General features: G+C 38.8%; 1 protein-coding gene across 1 annotated transcript; it reads left to right on the forward strand.

Annotated features, from left to right (window-relative positions):
* Positions 1-5,939: 5,939 nt before the first annotated feature.
* On the forward strand, positions 5,940-16,607 carry LOC132805045 (23 kDa jasmonate-induced protein-like). The gene is made up of 3 exons (XM_060819797.1): positions 5,940-6,083; positions 15,644-15,922; positions 16,410-16,607. The coding sequence occupies exons 1-3, from the start codon at positions 5,940-5,942 to the stop codon at positions 16,605-16,607; spliced, it is 621 nt and encodes a 206-aa protein (XP_060675780.1).
* Positions 16,608-18,181: the final 1,574 nt, after the last annotated feature.

Genomic DNA, 18,181 nt, shown 5'->3' on the forward strand with positions numbered 1-18,181 from the left:
CTGTCCAAGGAGTGCTGAGGTTGACTTTTTGTTTATGGGGAATTGAGCTTTGACTTGTGCACGGTTGTGAAGTGCTCGTCGATACGAGTTCACAGACTAGCGGCACGCTCAAAACGGACATCCGGTTAAAAAGTTATGGACGTTTGAAGTTTACCGGATACCGTATTATTTTAATATTTTTTTGGGTCGGTGAACAGATAAACGCCATGTGTCAGTTTCTGATTGGTCCACGTGGCATGAACAGTGTCACGCAGGGGTTTTATTTGTTAAAACACTCGGGGAAGAGAGAGAAAGAGAGAGAAGAGAGAGAAAGAGAGAGAGAGAGCCACCGCCGGCCACCGGAGTTTTCCACTGTTCCGGCCGAGTTACTGTACACGCGCCTGACAGAAAGCTTGCCCACCTCATTTCCGGCAAAACCTCCAAATTTCACGGCGAACGGCCGCCGGACGCGCCCGGATCGGACGTCCGAAGTTTGGCGGCGATTTTTCCCCTCCACCGCCGGCCACCGCGAATCGGCACTGTTCCGGCCATTTTCCGGCCACACGCGCCTGACAGCCTTGATCCTCTCCTCAAGTCCGGCCTACCCACCAAAAATCACGGCCATCGGACCACCGACGCGCCGGGATCGGAGCGTTTTTCGGCGAGGGGTCGAAAATCTTCAAACGGTGATTTCTCCGCCGTCCGACCTCCGTTTTGCTCACCGTCGGTCCTGTTGGATTGCTCTCCTCACGATCTACAAATCTGCAAAATTTCACAGCAAACGGCCACCGTCGGAAAATACTGTTCCGGTGACGGTTGCCGGTGACGTGGCGGCCTGCCGGAAATTACTGTTCCGGCGAGTACCCGAAAATTCTGGCCAGCTCCAATCCGCAGTGTTCGACCTCCTGAACCCAAATCCGACTTCCGTTTCCGCCAATTCGCGACGGTTTGGGAGAATTGCGGAGCCGAAACTCGAAAAGCTTTCTGGCGAGATTCCGACCCCGTCGGGTTCGATCACCGGAAAGTAAGACCGAATCCGTGATCCTCATCACACGAGCTTCGATTCGGTATATAACTCGTAACCCTTAGATGTCGCTTGGTGTTCGCTCCCCGGGTATCCATTTGGGAATTACCCGAATAAAATATTAATATTTTTGGTTTGTGCACTGTGGTTGTTTAGGTGCACGCGCGAGTAGTGGAGTGGATCCCGAGGAGGATCTTAGTTGATTTGCGCTCTCCAGGTGAGTGACCCACCTTCAAAAATTATTTTGGGCAATTAATTAAATTTAATTGGTATTTAATTTAGTATTTAATTACGCTCATGTGGTGTGGTTTAATTATGGTTTTAATGCGGTTTAATTTAATTTATTTGTTATGCATGAGCAAGGTATGTTTCGGTATTAATTTTACGTGATTTCAAATGTGATTTCTCGGGCATAATTGGGTTAAATATTTTGTGAAAATATTTGGTTAAATTTTATAAATTATGCCCGCGGTATATTTATGGTTGCATCTCGTATTTCGAGGAAAATTGTGGTTTGTTGATTATCGCTGTTTCGTACCGGGTTATTGGATAAAATATGTGGGATGGTGTTTTGTGAAATTTTGGTATACTTCCCACGGTGGTTTTTGGAAAAACGGTACGGTTGGTTGTTTATGTTTATTTTTAGACGCACTCATACAGTATTGGTGTTCTGGTGTATGGTGTATGGACACGTGGTTTAGCACGCGGTTATTATATGGTTTAGCGTGCGGTTATTACTTCACCCGTGAGTTGCCATTGGACCGTGGGCAGGCAAGGTTATTGTTGCGCACAGCCGCCCCCCTCCTTGGCCGGGTGATGGTTTTTAGCAGTCGGTACTGTCGGGACGCCGAAGTGACCACTGCAGGTTTCTCTCTTTAACCCCCCCCCCCCCCCCGCCAGTCGGTACCTTGGGACGCTGGGTATCGGAGGGCATCACCGGTATATGGTGTGGTGCGTCAGGTGTAATTGTCGGTGTAATTGCAAATAATGGTTTAAACCCCAAAGGTGTTCAAAATTTATTTATTATAATTTATTATATTTTTATTATATATTTGGGGTATGTATTTATTTACTTGTTGTTGTTAAATTATTTAATCCCTTGGTTTTTGGGAGGTATGCACATTGGGTTTTGCGAAAAGGTTTTAAAAAGGGAACATTTCAAACGGAGCGATTGGTGAGAGTTTTGAGGGAAATCATTATTTTCCAAAGGTCATTATTATTTATTATTAATTGTTGGTATTTGTTCCACTCCTTAATTGTTATTATTTTATTATTATTATCAAAAGGTGTTCAGTAGTTCGGGTTACTCACGGAGATGATTAGCATCTCACACTCTTAAATTCCGTTCCCTTAGGTGCAAGTGGTGGTAGACGTTCTTCCGGAGCGAACCAAGTTTTCCGCTGCTGTTGTGTTTCGAGAAGTTTCTTTGTACTCTTTCATTTCAGTGTATTATTTCTTTTCAGCCTTGTTGTATTTCTGTTGTTTAGCACTTCTTAAAGCTCTGTATACTATTGGAATACTTCTGTTTTATTTATGCACTGGACTGTTGTTGCTTTGAGAAGTGCTGGAATTTGTGGAATCAGTTTGTAGTTTGTGGGAGGAATAAGGGGATGTTTTTAGAAGTGTGTTTTCAGTGCAGGTAATTTGTGGTAAGTAAATCCCTTAGGGGAGGCTCTGTCGGATTTTCCTTTGGAGGGTCCGGTAGGGTTTCCCTGGGATCAGGGCTGTCTAGGGTTCCGGGGAAGGAATTCTGGACGGGTCCTGACAACCAAACTCATCAAGAACAAAGCAAAGATATTTATGTGGTATACATATGTAATTTTACTTAACAAAGTAAAGATATTTATGTGGTATACATATGTAATTTTACTTATATTTGAGCAATATAATATATTTATATATATAATATAACTTTTGTATATATATTGATATTTCTCTAAATCTTGGATGGGAGAAAAATTATATATGTATATATACATAGTAAGTAAAAGAAAAAAAAATGCTGAGGATTTTATTTTTTAGTGTTTGGTTAAAATAAAAAGTGAAAAGAAAAAATATTAGGAAGGAAAAAAGGAGGAAAACTATGGTCTAATTGGGATTTTCATTTTCCTTCAAAAATTAGTGAGGAAACATTTCTGCCCCAACTTGCTGGCAGACGCACTTTTCTACTAAAACTCTCTCCTTATTCATCTTCATTTAAATTGGAACTTTTTATCGTATATGTTTCAATATTCTCTCCTATACATTCACTTTTGACATTTTGGTTTTTTTACCTATTGCACTTCCTTGGATATCCAGATCGGCAAATCATTTGAAAATTTTATACTTATTAGATAAATTTATGTTTGGTTTTTATATCAAAGAATACATAGTCCGTGGAATTAATTATTCTCCTGATTTAAGGAATAACTATTCATTTTCAAACCTTAAGGAATAGTTAATCTTTCATCAAAATAATGATAAACAACATTACTCATAAAATTGATAGTTTTTAAAAATCTTAAACATTTATAAATTATCTACATATTTAAAATATTTATGTTTAGTTTATATTAATTTTTCAACCAATCAAATAATAAAATTTCATCACTATGTAAATATTCTTTTTTGATAAATTAAATGATAAACACAATAATAGAACTGTTGGTGCCCCGGAAGATATGGAACCATATAGGCTTGGATAAATTTATGTTTAATTGTTTTTTATGTTAGAAAATACGTATCTTTAGGATTAATTATTCCCCTATTTTCAAAAATAACTATTAATTTTTAAAACTTACCCAAATAATGATAAACATCAAACATAAAATTGATAAATCTTTAAAATCTTAAACATGATGCATTATCTACATATTTAAACTATATAAATAAAATATATTTTAAAAATTTTTAGGTTATATTAATAAATATTCATACGTTATACAATATTTAAAAATATTTATATTTAGGTTATGTTAGTTTTTTAACCAAGCAAATAATAACATCTCATCACTTTGTAAACCCCTTTTTTTTTTTTTTTTTTTATGAATCACTTGATAAACATCTTCAAAAACTTCTTGATGCCTCTAGGCGTCGATAAAGGAAGGAATGAATGGAATAGGGCTAATCCATAAGATTAGACAAATTTACGTTTTGTTAGTTTTATGTCAGAGAAACATATTCTTTCTCTTATTTTAAAGAATAGTTGTTTCTTTTAAAACATGAAAAATAGTTATTCCTTTCCCAAAAACCTTTTTTTTTTTGGGGAAAAAATTCTTTTCCAAACCTTAAGTAATAGTGTATTCCTTTCCAAAACTTAAGGAATAATTATTCCTTCACACAAAATATGTAAAAAATTAAACATAAAATTGATAATTCTTAAAAATCTTAAACATGATATACATTATCTACATATTTAAACTATATATACAAAAAATATTTTAAAAATCAACATAATAAATTAAATTTAAAATAATAAATTACATATTTAAAAATTAATAAATTTAATTAAAAATTTGAAATAAAAGTACAAAGAATATAAACATAAATATTTAAAATTTCAAAAGAATAAATAGAATAATTAAAAAAATATGTATTTATTTATGATATACATTATATTTAATCCATTGACAAGCATAGGAAAAAAAAAAGTTTAATGATTCCTATTCCTTTTCTTTTATTCATTGGAATGAGTATTTATATTTCATACTAAACGTGTTCTAAAAATAATTATTGAGAAAAAAAAATTCATTACGATTTCCACTAGATTAATAAATATATATATATATATATATATATTCTCCATTTTTTTATTATAAAATTTGTAAGGATATAAACATGAACCACTATAAAAGGCAAGGATAAACATTGGCTTATTTTGTCTTTATATTTGTAATTTCATTTTGTCTATAATTAAGTAAACACACTACCTTTGGTACTTAGCACTTAATTCATCTTGCCAGCTCTCTCTGCTCATTCTTCATACGGTACCGCTGATATCTGCCTAGGTCTCTCTCCGCCTGTAAGGTAAATAGAAAGTACTGTCTCATACCTCCATTTACTTCTGATTTTTGGGGCTTTAGCGTTTGGTATGTTTTGTGGTTGTATTTTGTTAGTTCTGAAGAGAATAACCAAATATTATTCTCAGTAAAATATTTTCATCGTTGATGACAAGTTTAAGGTAGTTAGTTTCCAACATTTAATGACCTTTTATTTTCTTACGTGGTGGAATATTTTCCTTTGGCTTCTATTTTTTACTTTATTGCAAGAATCTTCATGAAAATGTAGATTGTGAAAATTAAAATGCCACATAAGTGATATAAACATTGTTTTAAAAAGAACAAAATTCATTCCAATGATAATATTTAAACTAAATGCCAAAATGATATTAGACATGGTGAGCTTAAAAGCAAAAGTTTCTCATTTTTTTTCTAAACAGAAAAAAAAATGATAAAATTTGAAATTAATTAATAATCAGTAATAGATTTTTTACAAAATCATTGAAAAATAATTTTTGAATAAATTAATTGTATATTTATAATATCTAGCTATTGATTTTTATATTACATAAATGACAAATTCATATTCATCCATTAGAAATGTTTTTAAAGCTTTACAATAGAAATGTGGATTGTCATGACACAAAAGTTGAAGAACTTGCTCTATATATAACATCAAGGTCTCCTTAATAGAGAGTCCATATTGAATCAATTTTTAATGGTTATTGTGTAAAACACAATTAAGTAATTACGTGTCTTGTTTTTTTTCTTTTAGCTAGTATACATTGCCTAACTTTCTATACAGGTAGAGACTTCCACCTTGACAATGTCTTTGGTTCTTCCAGGTTAACAAACTTGTAGAATATAGTTACATTGCCTAACTTTCTATAGAGATATTCTTCTAACATGGTCCTTTGATTTGGTCATGCATATGTTGAATTTTGAAATTTCTCAGATATATGGGAGACGCTGTGTTTGGTAACCCCATCACAAACTCAACTTTAGGACTGCCTGATTTTATAGATAGGAAGAATATACACCGCATAGACAGAGCTCGTATTGCTCTTAACTTGAAGAATGCAGAGGAAAAGAATGCCAAAGCTGTAACACCCCGTCCCAAATCGCACCGGAATCCGTGCACGTTGACCGAGGTTGACTGTTGACCGTTGACCAAAGGGGTCAAAAGTTGACTTTTTGACTCGGTGGGAATTTCGAGATGACTAGGGCACCGTGGCGAAGTGCACGATGCCACGAGTTCGTAGACTGGTAGCACGTCGAAAACGGAGCTACGGTTTGAAAGTTATGGACGAAACAAGTTGCGGTCCAAACTGTCCAAGGGGTGCCGGAGTTGACTTTTTTTTTATGGGGAATTGAGCTTTGACTCATGCATGGTTGTGAAGTGCTCGTCGATACGAGTTCACAGACTAGCGGCACGCTCAAAACGGACATCCGGTTAAAAAGTTATGGACGTTTGAAGTTTACCGGATACCGTATTATTTTAATGTTTTTGGGTCGTGAACAGTGAAATGCCACGTGTCAGCTTCTGAGTGGTCCACGTGGCATGAACAGTGTCATGCAGGGTTTTAATTTTGAAAAACTCTCGGGGAAGAGAGAGAAGAGAGAGAAAGAGAGAGAGGAGAGAGAAAGAGAGAGAGAGGACCCGCCGGCCGCCGGCCATTTTCACGTTTTTCCGGCCTAGTTACTGTACACGCGCCGGCCAGCCAGATTGCCCACCTCATTTCCGGCAAAACCTCCAAATTTCACGGCGAACGGCCGCCGGACGCGCCCGGATCGGACGTCCGAAGTTTGGCGGCGATTTTTCTCCCTCCACCGCCGGCCACCGCGAATCGGCACTATTCCGGCCGATCTACAGTACACGCGCCATACACCCAGCATCCTCTCCTCAAGTCCGGCCTACCCACCAAAAATCACGGCCATCGGACCACCGACGCGCCGGGATCGGAGCGTTTTCCGGCGAGGGGTCGAAAATCTTCAAACGGTGATTTCTCCGCCGTCCGACCTCCGTTTTGCTCACCGTCGGTCCCGTTGGATTGCTCTCCTCACGATCTACAAATCTGCAAAATTTCACAGCAAACGGCCACCGTCGGAAATTACTGTTCCGGCGACGGTTGCCGGTGACGTGGCGGCCCGCCGGAAAGTACTGTTCCGGCGAGTACCCCGAAAATTCCGGCCAGCTCCAGTCCGCAGTGTTCGACCTCCTGAATCCAAATCCGACTTCCGTTTCCACCAATTCGCGACGGTTTGGGAGAATTGCGGAGCCGAAACCCGAAAAGCTTCCCGATAAAATTCCGACCCCGTCGGGTACGATCATCGGAAATTAAGACCGGATCTGTGATTAGCATCACTCGAGCTTCGATTCGGTATATCATTCGTAAATTTTAGTTATCGTTGTGTTTTGACCCCCCGGGTACCGGGTATTATTTACCCGAATAAAATATTAATTTATTTGACTGTCTGTGAATTTTGTTCTAGGAGCACCGGTGAGTCGTAGAATTGATCCCGTAGTGGATCATGAGTTAATTGCGTGCTCCAGGTGAGTGACCCACCTTCAAATTAATTTTGGGGAATTTAATTGATGAATATATTATGTGTGAATTAAATATTTGGAATTTAATTTCTATGTGCCAAATATTTATTGGATTTATTGTAGAATTATTTATGAATTTATTGGATTTAAGAAAATGCGAATTCTACAAATTTATGCCGTGTGGAATTATTTTATGGTTTTGAGGATTTTGAAATTGGTGTGGTTTTAATGGTAAATTGGGCACGATTTGATTTTCAAATATTTCAAGGAAAATATTTGGTTATGTTGGTGATTTCAATTTTTATGAAATATGCCCATAAAATATTATGGGATTTGATTATGATATTTCGAGAAATTATTTATGCTTGGAAAAAATGTGGATATTTGAATTGATGGATTTGGGAGTTGGTGGATTTGAAAATCATGGAATTTATGGTATGGATTATAAGGAAATTGTGGAGAATTTCCCGGTTCAAGCGGATGGATTATGCCCGCTATGTTTATGAAAAATGTGAAATTTGTTTTATAATTTAAATTGTGGATTTTATGATTTTTAGATGCACCGTGCACGTATTGGTGTTCTGATTATGTGATATGGTATATGTGATATGGATATTGTGCACACGGATATGATTAGCGCGCAGGTGGGTGTGAGTAGCGCGCAGGTGATATTATGAGGGTGTCCTGTGGATGCCATCGGAGAGGGTGGCCACCCCCCTTTGGCCGGGACACCAGGTTAGCAGCGGCGCAGTGGGACGCCACGCGACCGTATGCCGGTTTCTTTCTATAACCTCCTGTCTGGCGGTACCTTGGGACGCTGGGTACTGTTGGCGCCACTGGTATATAGTGGGTGCATCAAATGATTTTCAGAACTGTGTTTTAAAAATAAAATGTTTGGAAACTGAATTGGAATTAAAAATATAATTGTTACCGCTTCTGGTATTTAATTGATGTCTTGGTTTTCGGGGCATATGGATAAAGGGTTTTTGTGAAATTGTTTTAAAAGGGGAACCTTTCCAACTGAGAGAATTGTAAGGGTTTTGAGAGAAAATATTATTATTTCCAAATAATTATTATTTATACTTATTACTGTGATAATATATGGTATAGTAGTAGGGTCGCTCACTGAGATGATTAGCATCTCACACTCTTAAATTCCGTTCCTCTAGGTACCAGGTTGTCGGTGTTCACTCGGAGCGGACTTGATCTTCCTCGCTGTTTTAGTTCGGCAGTACCCTGTTATTCTTTTATTGCAGTTGTAATATTTCTTTCACTCTTGTTGTATTTATTTTGCACTGGATTACTGTATTTATTTTTTTTAAGTACTGCAATTTGTGGAACCAATTTGTAGTTTGTGGGAGGAATAAGGGGATATTTTTGAAGTGTGTTTTCAGTGCAGGTAAATTTGTGGTAAGTAAATCCCTTAGGGGAGGTGCTGCCGGATTTTCCGTTGGAAGGTTCGGTGGTATTTCCCTGGGATCAGGGCTGTCTAGGGTTCCGGGGAAGGAATTCTGGACGGGTCCTGACAGTTGGTATCAGAGCTCTAGGTTCTAGTATTCCGAAGGGACTGTGCATTGTTGTGTGTCCCATCCATGTCTAGTCTCTCGTTTTACCCGCGTGGAAGCGTTCTTTCTGTTTGTCTCGAAGTAAATTCGTTGCCCGAGTTTGAATAACTCTAATCTTCGAGGGTGTCAATTAGGATCATCTAGCCTAACGGGAAATTCCTATGGCCTAGTCGATGGTCGAGGATGCCTTTTCTTTTTGAAGGTCAAGCTTATCATCGTGAATGGTATCCGTTTCGTTCATGGAGAAGAAGGATGATTGCCTAAGGATGTGTGTCGATCGATTTCAAGGCGTCAAAATATTTTCCCGATCGATTATCAAAATTTAAATGCTTTTCAAGGTGTTTTATTCAAGTATTTTTGGTTTGTGTTCATACATGTATCTGTATGTTATATTGTTTGATATTATACTGCACCATATGGAGGCGGCGAACCAATGTGGTCCATGTAGAGCTAGCCCCATGATCATGTTGCCTACGAGCCCGGGAAATTGGACGGCCAATATAGGCAACCACCCTGGTTTGTATTGGTAGCAGAGTGTCGGCGACAGTTGGAATCATGGATTACGTAACATGTAGAAGGTGTCGTACGTACCTCCATTACAAGCGTGCATATTTTATTTTATGCTATGGATTTTAAGATATGAATTTCAATGTGGAGTTTTAACAATTGCCTATGCAAGTTAGGTATATTTGAAAAATATATTTTATTATTTGTTTATTGTTATGGTTTTTCCAAAAGCGACTTAAGGTTAAGTATCGCCAATTAAGAATCCAAAGCAGGGTATCGTTGAGTTCAAAAAGGAGATCTTAAAGGAAGCACGTGATTCAAAGTATGCGATACACCCCAAGGGTACCAAGACGTATGGAATGCTCACTGGATGACATGGTGGTTTGGCATGATAAAGGAAGTTGCAAGATCCGAATAAAGGTACTTAAGTCACCGACAAGTAAAGTAGGGAGATGTAAATATGGATTTCGCGTTGAGAGAATCAAGCAAGATCCGGATAGCGACTAAAGTTCTACTTGGTGGTTGATGAGGTTAATGAGATGAGGATGATTCCTTAGGCATGGTTGGATGTTTAAGCATGGTTATTTTTCATTCTAGAAGCTAAGATCTTGATATCTTATTTCCTTGGAGATTTAAGGTTCGTATTGGTGGTGCTTTATCAATTCAAGGTGGTTGATATTGTTGGTGATAATTTACAATGATAAGGAGTATGATTTTTGGGACGTAGTTAGAATTTAAGAAGTGTGGAATACTTTATTGGGTTAAGGATCTAGTGATTTGTTCATAGTATTGGTGGTGATGCTAGAATTAAGATTTAAATTTCTTATTGCTTGAGGTGTGGATTCATGGAATCTATTTGAAATGGGGGAAACTTAGGGTTTTCAAGAATGGTATTTGGATGTTGAGAATTTTATTCATGACCTTGATGAATTTAGTTAAAAGAAAGATTGATGTTTGTCGAGGTTAAGACTATTGGTTAATCAATGAGGAGCAGGGGCTTTATAATTGTAAGTACTAGGAGGGTAATCGAAGACAAGTGAATTAATCTCAACCTTAACTTGGTGATACCAGTAATTGAGGAAATTAGACTTAAGTTCTAATCTAACCTTTTAAAGTGCTGATCGAGTCACGAGAGTTGGTTGTTGGTTTAAGGATGCATGCTTTAGAAGCACCTTATGGTTAGCGTTCGACTATGACCAAGACTCTTAGATCGTGTTCTCGTGGACCAATTTGACTATCCTTAATTAGTGGGCATGAGAAGGAAAGTTGCACAAGAGGGAAGTTAAAGTCACTATTAGGCGAATGTAGTGGCAGATGCTTTGAGTAGGAAGGCTACTGGATCCCTTGCTCACATCCAAGTCATCCAACTACCTCTCATGGTGGAGTTGAAGAAGATGGGGGTGTTAATGCATATGCATCCTTCAGGAGTTCTCATGGCTAGCTTCCAGGTACGACCGGTGTTGGTGGATCGTATAGTAGAGACCCAAATGGAAGATCCTAAGTTGAGGACAATTAAGGGCAAGGTACAAGAAGGTCTTGATCCGGAATTTTCCATAAGGAGGGATGGAGCCCTCGTGTATAAAGGACGACTTTGCGTTCCGTATATCCCAGGACTCAAGAAGGAGATTTTAGAGGAGGCGCACAGCTCGATGTATGCGATGCATCCTGGGAGTACCAAGATGTATCGGACGCTTGTTAAGTATTATTGGTGGATTGGTATGAAGAGAGAAGTGGCAGACTTCGTATCAAAGTGTTTGATTTGTCAACAAGTGAAAGCAGAAAGACAGAAGCCTTCGGGACTACTCCAACCTTTACCGATTCCTGTGTGGAAGTGGGAAGAACTCAACATGGACTTCGTATTCAAGCTTCCTTCCACACCTAGAAGGTACGACGGCATTTGGGTAATCATTGATCGTCTCACCAAGTCGGCACACTTCCTACCGGTGCGAGAACGTTTTTCACCCGAGAAGTTAGCCCAGTTGTTCGTGCAAGGCATACGTGGGATCAGTTCAAGATGGCCTTCTCTACTGAGTTTTGTCCTCCTGCCTACCGTGAAGCAAGAAGGAGAGAGTTCGAAGAACTACGACAGGGGAACATGACAGTGACAGAGTACGAGAGGAGATTCCGAGAACTATCAGAATTCTACATGCACCTAATTCCCGACGATCACACGAAGAAGGTGAGGTTCATAGACGGATTGAAAGAGAGCATCAGCTACACCCTTTCTGGATCAGTACATCCCACCTATTAGTCCGCCAGGGATGCAGCGCTTGAGCTAGAGAGACAGGAGGAGATACACAGACCCGCGAGGCGCAGATCATTCGAAGGTTCGTATAGCGGAGTACCTCGACAGGGGGCAGCTAAGAAGAGCCATAGCTCAGGCTCAGACAGTGATGGGTTAAGCCCACGAGGCAGATTCCAGAGGAGAGATAGTTATCGCATGCCCCAGCCAGCTCGCCATTCGATCAGTGTGGATGCAAGCTCGTATCAGCAGTCACGCATTGGTTCTCCGCGGATTTGTCCACTTTGTAGGGGGAATCATTCTGGGCAGTGTCAAATGGATGGTTTATGCTTTCGGTGTGGGCAGCCAGGCCACATAAGGAGGGATTGCCCTTATGGTAGCGGCAGTGTGCTAGAAGCAGGTCGACGGACACAGCATACGGGGATATTTCCAGGACAGAATTCCCAGGGGAGTCAGCCAGTAGGAGTTTCTTCGGGATCAGTCCAGCCGTCTGCAGGATCGAGTCGAGGTAGAGGAAAGAGACCCCAGCAGACAAGTCAAGGCCGGGTGTTTGCTATGACGCAGCAGGGAGCCAGGACTACGCCCGACGATTTCACAGATCAAGTGATGGAAGCAGACCTGATCCTGTTGGATCTATCCGGACTTGAAGTAGTGTTGGGCATGGATTGGTTGGCAAGGAACTACTTAGTCGAGGAAGCGACATGGGAGCCCGAAGCGCAGGTGCGTGATCAGAACCCTTGTTTGTTCCAGTGACGTGCGGAAATTTCGAGGACGAAATTTTTGTAAGGGGGGAAGGCTGTAACACCCCGTCCCAAATCGCACCGGAATCCGTGCACGTTGACCGAGGTTGACTGTTGACCGTTGACCAAAGGGGTCAAAAGTTGACTTTTTGACTCGGTGGGAATTTCGAGATGACTAGGGCACCGTGGCGAAGTGCACGATGCCACGAGTTCGTAGACTGGTAGCACGTCGAAAACGGAGCTACGGTTTGAAAGTTATGGACGAAACAAGTTGCGGTCCAAACTGTCCAAGGGGTGCCGGAGTTGACTTTTTTTTTATGGGGAATTGAGCTTTGACTCATGCATGGTTGTGAAGTGCTCGTCGATACGAGTTCACAGACTAGCGGCACGCTCAAAACGGACATCCGGTTAAAAAGTTATGGACGTTTGAAGTTTACCGGATACCGTATTATTTTAATGTTTTTGGGTCGTGAACAGTGAAATGCCACGTGTCAGCTTCTGAGTGGTCCACGTGGCATGAACAGTGTCATGCAGGGTTTTAATTTTGAAAAACTCTCGGGGAAGAGAGAGAAGAGAGAGAAAGAGAGAGAGGAGAGAGAAAGAGAGAGAGAGGACCCGCCGGCCGCCGGCCATTTTCACGTTTTTCCGGCCTAGTTACTGTACACGCGCCGGCCAGCCAGATTGCCCACCTCATTTCCGGCAAAACCTCCAAATTTCACGGCGAACGGCCGCCGGACGCGCCCGGATCGGACGTCCGAAGTTTGGCGGCGATTTTTCTCCCTCCACCGCCGGCCACCGCGAATCGGCACTATTCCGGCCGATCTACAGTACACGCGCCATACACCCAGCATCCTCTCCTCAAGTCCGGCCTACCCACCAAAAATCACGGCCATCGGACCACCGACGCGCCGGGATCGGAGCGTTTTCCGGCGAGGGGTCGAAAATCTTCAAACGGTGATTTCTCCGCCGTCCGACCTCCGTTTTGCTCACCGTCGGTCCCGTTGGATTGCTCTCCTCACGATCTACAAATCTGCAAAATTTCACAGCAAACGGCCACCGTCGGAAATTACTGTTCCGGCGACGGTTGCCGGTGACGTGGCGGCCCGCCGGAAAGTACTGTTCCGGCGAGTACCCCGAAAATTCCGGCCAGCTCCAGTCCGCAGTGTTCGACCTCCTGAATCCAAATCCGACTTCCGTTTCCACCAATTCGCGACGGTTTGGGAGAATTGCGGAGCCGAAACCCGAAAAGCTTCCCGATAAAATTCCGACCCCGTCGGGTACGATCATCGGAAATTAAGACCGGATCTGTGATTAGCATCACTCGAGCTTCGATTCGGTATATCATTCGTAAATTTTAGTTATCGTTGTGTTTTGACCCCCCGGGTACCGGGTATTATTTACCCGAATAAAATATTAATTTATTTGACTGTCTGTGAATTTTGTTCTAGGAGCACCGGTGAGTCGTAGAATTGATCCCGTAGTGGATCATGAGTTAATTGCGTGCTCCAGGTGAGTGACCCACCTTCAAATTAATTTTGGGGAATTTAATTGATGAATATATTATGTGTGAATTAAATATTTGGAATTTAATTTCTATGTGCCAAATATTTATTGGATTTATTGTAGAATTATTTATGAATTTATTGGATTTAAGAAAATGCGAATTCTACAAATTTATGCCGTGTGGAATTATTTTATGGTTTTGAGGATTTTGAAATTGGTGTGGTTTTAATGGTAAATTGGGCACGATTTGATTTTCAAATATTTCAAGGAAAATATTTGGTTATGTTGGTGATTTCAATTTTTATGAAATATGCCCATAAAATATTATGGGATTTGATTATGATATTTCGAGAAATTATTTATGCTTGGAAAAAATGTGGATATTTGAATTGATGGATTTGGGAGTTGGTGGATTTGAAAATCATGGAATTTATGGTATGGATTATAAGGAAATTGTGGAGAATTTCCCGGTTCAAGCGGATGGATTATGCCCGCTATGTTTATGAAAAATGTGAAATTTGTTTTATAATTTAAATTGTGGATTTTATGATTTTTAGATGCACCGTGCACGTACTGGTGTTCTGATTATGTGATATGGTATATGTGATATGGATATTGTGCACACGGATATGATTAGCGCGCAGGTGGGTGTGAGTAGCGCGCAGGTGATATTATGAGGGTGTCCTGTGGATGCCATCGGAGAGGGTGGCCACCCCCCTTTGGCCGGGACACCAGGTTAGCAGCGGCGCAGTGGGACGCCACGCGACCGTATGCCGGTTTCTTTCTATAACCTCCTGTCTGGCGGTACCTTGGGACGCTGGGTACTGTTGGCGCCACTGGTATATAGTGGGTGCATCAAATGATTTTCAGAACTGTGTTTTAAAAATAAAATGTTTGGAAACTGAATTGGAATTAAAAATATAATTGTTACCGCTTCTGGTATTTAATTGATGTCTTGGTTTTCGGGGCATATGGATAAAGGGTTTTTGTGAAATTGTTTTAAAAGGGGAACCTTTCCAACTGAGAGAATTGTAAGGGTTTTGAGAGAAAATATTATTATTTCCAAATAATTATTATTTATACTTATTACTGTGATAATATATGGTATAGTAGTAGGGTCGCTCACTGAGATGATTAGCATCTCACACTCTTAAATTCCGTTCCTCTAGGTACCAGGTTGTCGGTGTTCACTCGGAGCGGACTTGATCTTCCTCGCTGTTTTAGTTCGGCAGTACCCTGTTATTCTTTTATTGCAGTTGTAATATTTCTTTCACTCTTGTTGTATTTATTTTGCACTGGATTACTGTATTTATTTTTTTTAAGTACTGCAATTTGTGGAACCAATTTGTAGTTTGTGGGAGGAATAAGGGGATATTTTTGAAGTGTGTTTTCAGTGCAGGTAAATTTGTGGTAAGTAAATCCCTTAGGGGAGGTGCTGCCGGATTTTCCGTTGGAAGGTTCGGTGGTATTTCCCTGGGATCAGGGCTGTCTAGGGTTCCGGGGAAGGAATTCTGGACGGGTCCTGACAAAAGCTCTCCAGTATTTGGAGAAACTGAAGGAACAATCTGAGGTTGGACTGGGAACACTTTGCCTACTCTACAATGCCACTGGGGATGCCATAAGCTATGTTACCCACAAGAATTGGACTGGACGTATTGGAGCTTCTCCATATCCAATGCAGATTGCAAATGGACAATGGGCTGCCTTTATGCATGTTGCTAAGCCTGTTCACTCTATTGGGGCTGTTGTGTACCGTGGCAAGGACCCTCAAGGGGTTGATTGTGATTGGATGGTGTCATGGGACAACTGTAATGATAAAAATAAGTGGAACACGCAAGTAAGTATTTTACATATACGGTACCGATCTTTCAGCCAAAAAATAATAATAATAAATATAGCATCGTTCAACACTTTCTAAGGCCAAATTGATTTGTAATTAATTTCATAATAATTAAACCCGGTAATGTGTTTGGTACATTACGATGGGACAAGATTAAAATAGTCTAAAGATGTATGGTCGTGGTCATAATATTTGATGGGATAACAAAACCTGAATATCTAATTCGTTTTCAAAAATTCAAAGGAAAGTAAAATAAAATTGATTCAGGTGTTGAATTATTCATATTTACAATTAAGAGTTTATAACTTGAAGTATTAAAATAAGAAAGAAATTACTGTGGATGAAAAAAATACAAAAAAATCCTATATTTTTTTTAAAAACCCATAAGGACAAGTAGAAGCTTGGGTTAAAAAAAAAAAAGTGTTTTTTTCATTTATTTATTACATTATTATTTTTAAAATTTTGATAAACAAAAATTATACAGATATATTCAGAGGTCCGTGAAAAAAACCACTTCTCAAATTGCGATTGGACAGTAGTATATGATAAACTGCAGGTTAGCGGCGTTTATCACGATGGCGTTGAAGACAAAGACAACTGGAACGGATGCTCCTTATCTGCATGCATTGGTGAACACAGATTCCCCATACTTGTGGCAGTATTTACCGTACAAGATGTTTGATTTACTATTGCAGTTAGACAGCAACAACTAAAATACTAATATATCATATGACAATATTTATAATAATATTTTATCATATTAGTGCTGCGTTTGATATTAAATTATTTTATATTGGTTTGTATTGTAAAAGTGTTTGCACTGCTACTTTGTGAATCCAAAAATAAATAAATAAATTGTTATAATGTATTTGGTGTTAAATTATATTACTAGATATTTTATCTTAAAAACTACAGCAACAAAGTTTTGGTAACTTAAAAGAGAAATTAAGAAACATGTTCCGTATATTTATATTGAAGTAATTATAAAGAAAAAATAAAATCTCATCTAAACTGTTTAGAGTATTTTTAATAGTAAATATGAATTGTTGTTTACATGGTATTTAAATTGACATTGTTTAAATTTTAAATAATATAAATATACATTTAATTTTAAGATTATTCTTTAATAGTAACGTAGAGAAATTATTCAGTGCTCAACATGTACCAATCCAGCTGACATGTGATTTGATACACATAAAAAATAAAGGGCCTTGGTATCATTAATCACGCATCATCTTACGGTGCCAAATTATCAACTAACACCATTATCATTTTTTCTTTTTATTCGGCTTTTATTATTGATTCTCTTTTGGAAAGGGATTTTTTTCCTCATATACTTGCCCAGATCTCTCCATCTCCATTAAACTCACACTTTGCTCACTACCTCCAACCTTTAATGCAAAATAATTATTGAACAACAGTGAAAAAATTTCCAAACCCAAACAAGACAATGATCCAAATTATGGAACAACAAAAGACAAAACTAGAATTTCTAAACAAATGAACTCGTTAACAGTAAAACTTCTGAAATTAATTCTTTTTTTTATTTTTTCCACTAAATATTCATAAATTCAAAGAATTGAAGTACAAACCCATACTATATATTTTAGCAAGAAATCAAATTAATTTTTAGAAGAAACCAAATTAATTTTTAGAAGAAAGGGGAGAGAGAAGAAAGAAAGAGATGGCAATCAAGAGAAGAAAGAAAGAGATGGAATTCCAAAATCCAAGATAATTTTATTTTATGAGACCTATTCATAAGAGATAATATAATGCCTTCAAGGTTCGAGAAGAGTGGATGATGCAAGCAAGAGAAAATGGTTGAGGAAGTTAAAGCTAAAACCACAACACTCATTTCAACTTAGAAAGTTAGATTATTTGTTCTTCTATGGGATCTTAATGAAATAGCCACTAAGAAGAAGAAACCATAGAAAATGAATAAAGGTTTTTACCGAAAACCAAATAAGGAAGCGAAAACCAAATAAGGAAGGATATAACTTAAAAATAATAATAACATTAAAAAAATTGACACTGAATGGGAGGGAAAAACAGTGTTAGTTGCTGATTTGGTTAAAAAATCTGACGTGTTATTATATTATACATGTACTTGTGTAATTTGCTCTATGTATGACATAAGATAATAGACCATGTGTATTTAATAATTTTTCTAATAAGGTGCATAAAAACTATATATGATTATTAATTAATTAAGCATTTTAATATTTTTTTTTTTTTTGAAAGAATTGACTTTTAAAA

Source organism: Ziziphus jujuba, chromosome 8 (assembly GCF_031755915.1).
Source record: "Ziziphus jujuba cultivar Dongzao chromosome 8, ASM3175591v1".
NCBI lineage: Eukaryota > Viridiplantae > Streptophyta > Magnoliopsida > Rosales > Rhamnaceae > Ziziphus > Ziziphus jujuba.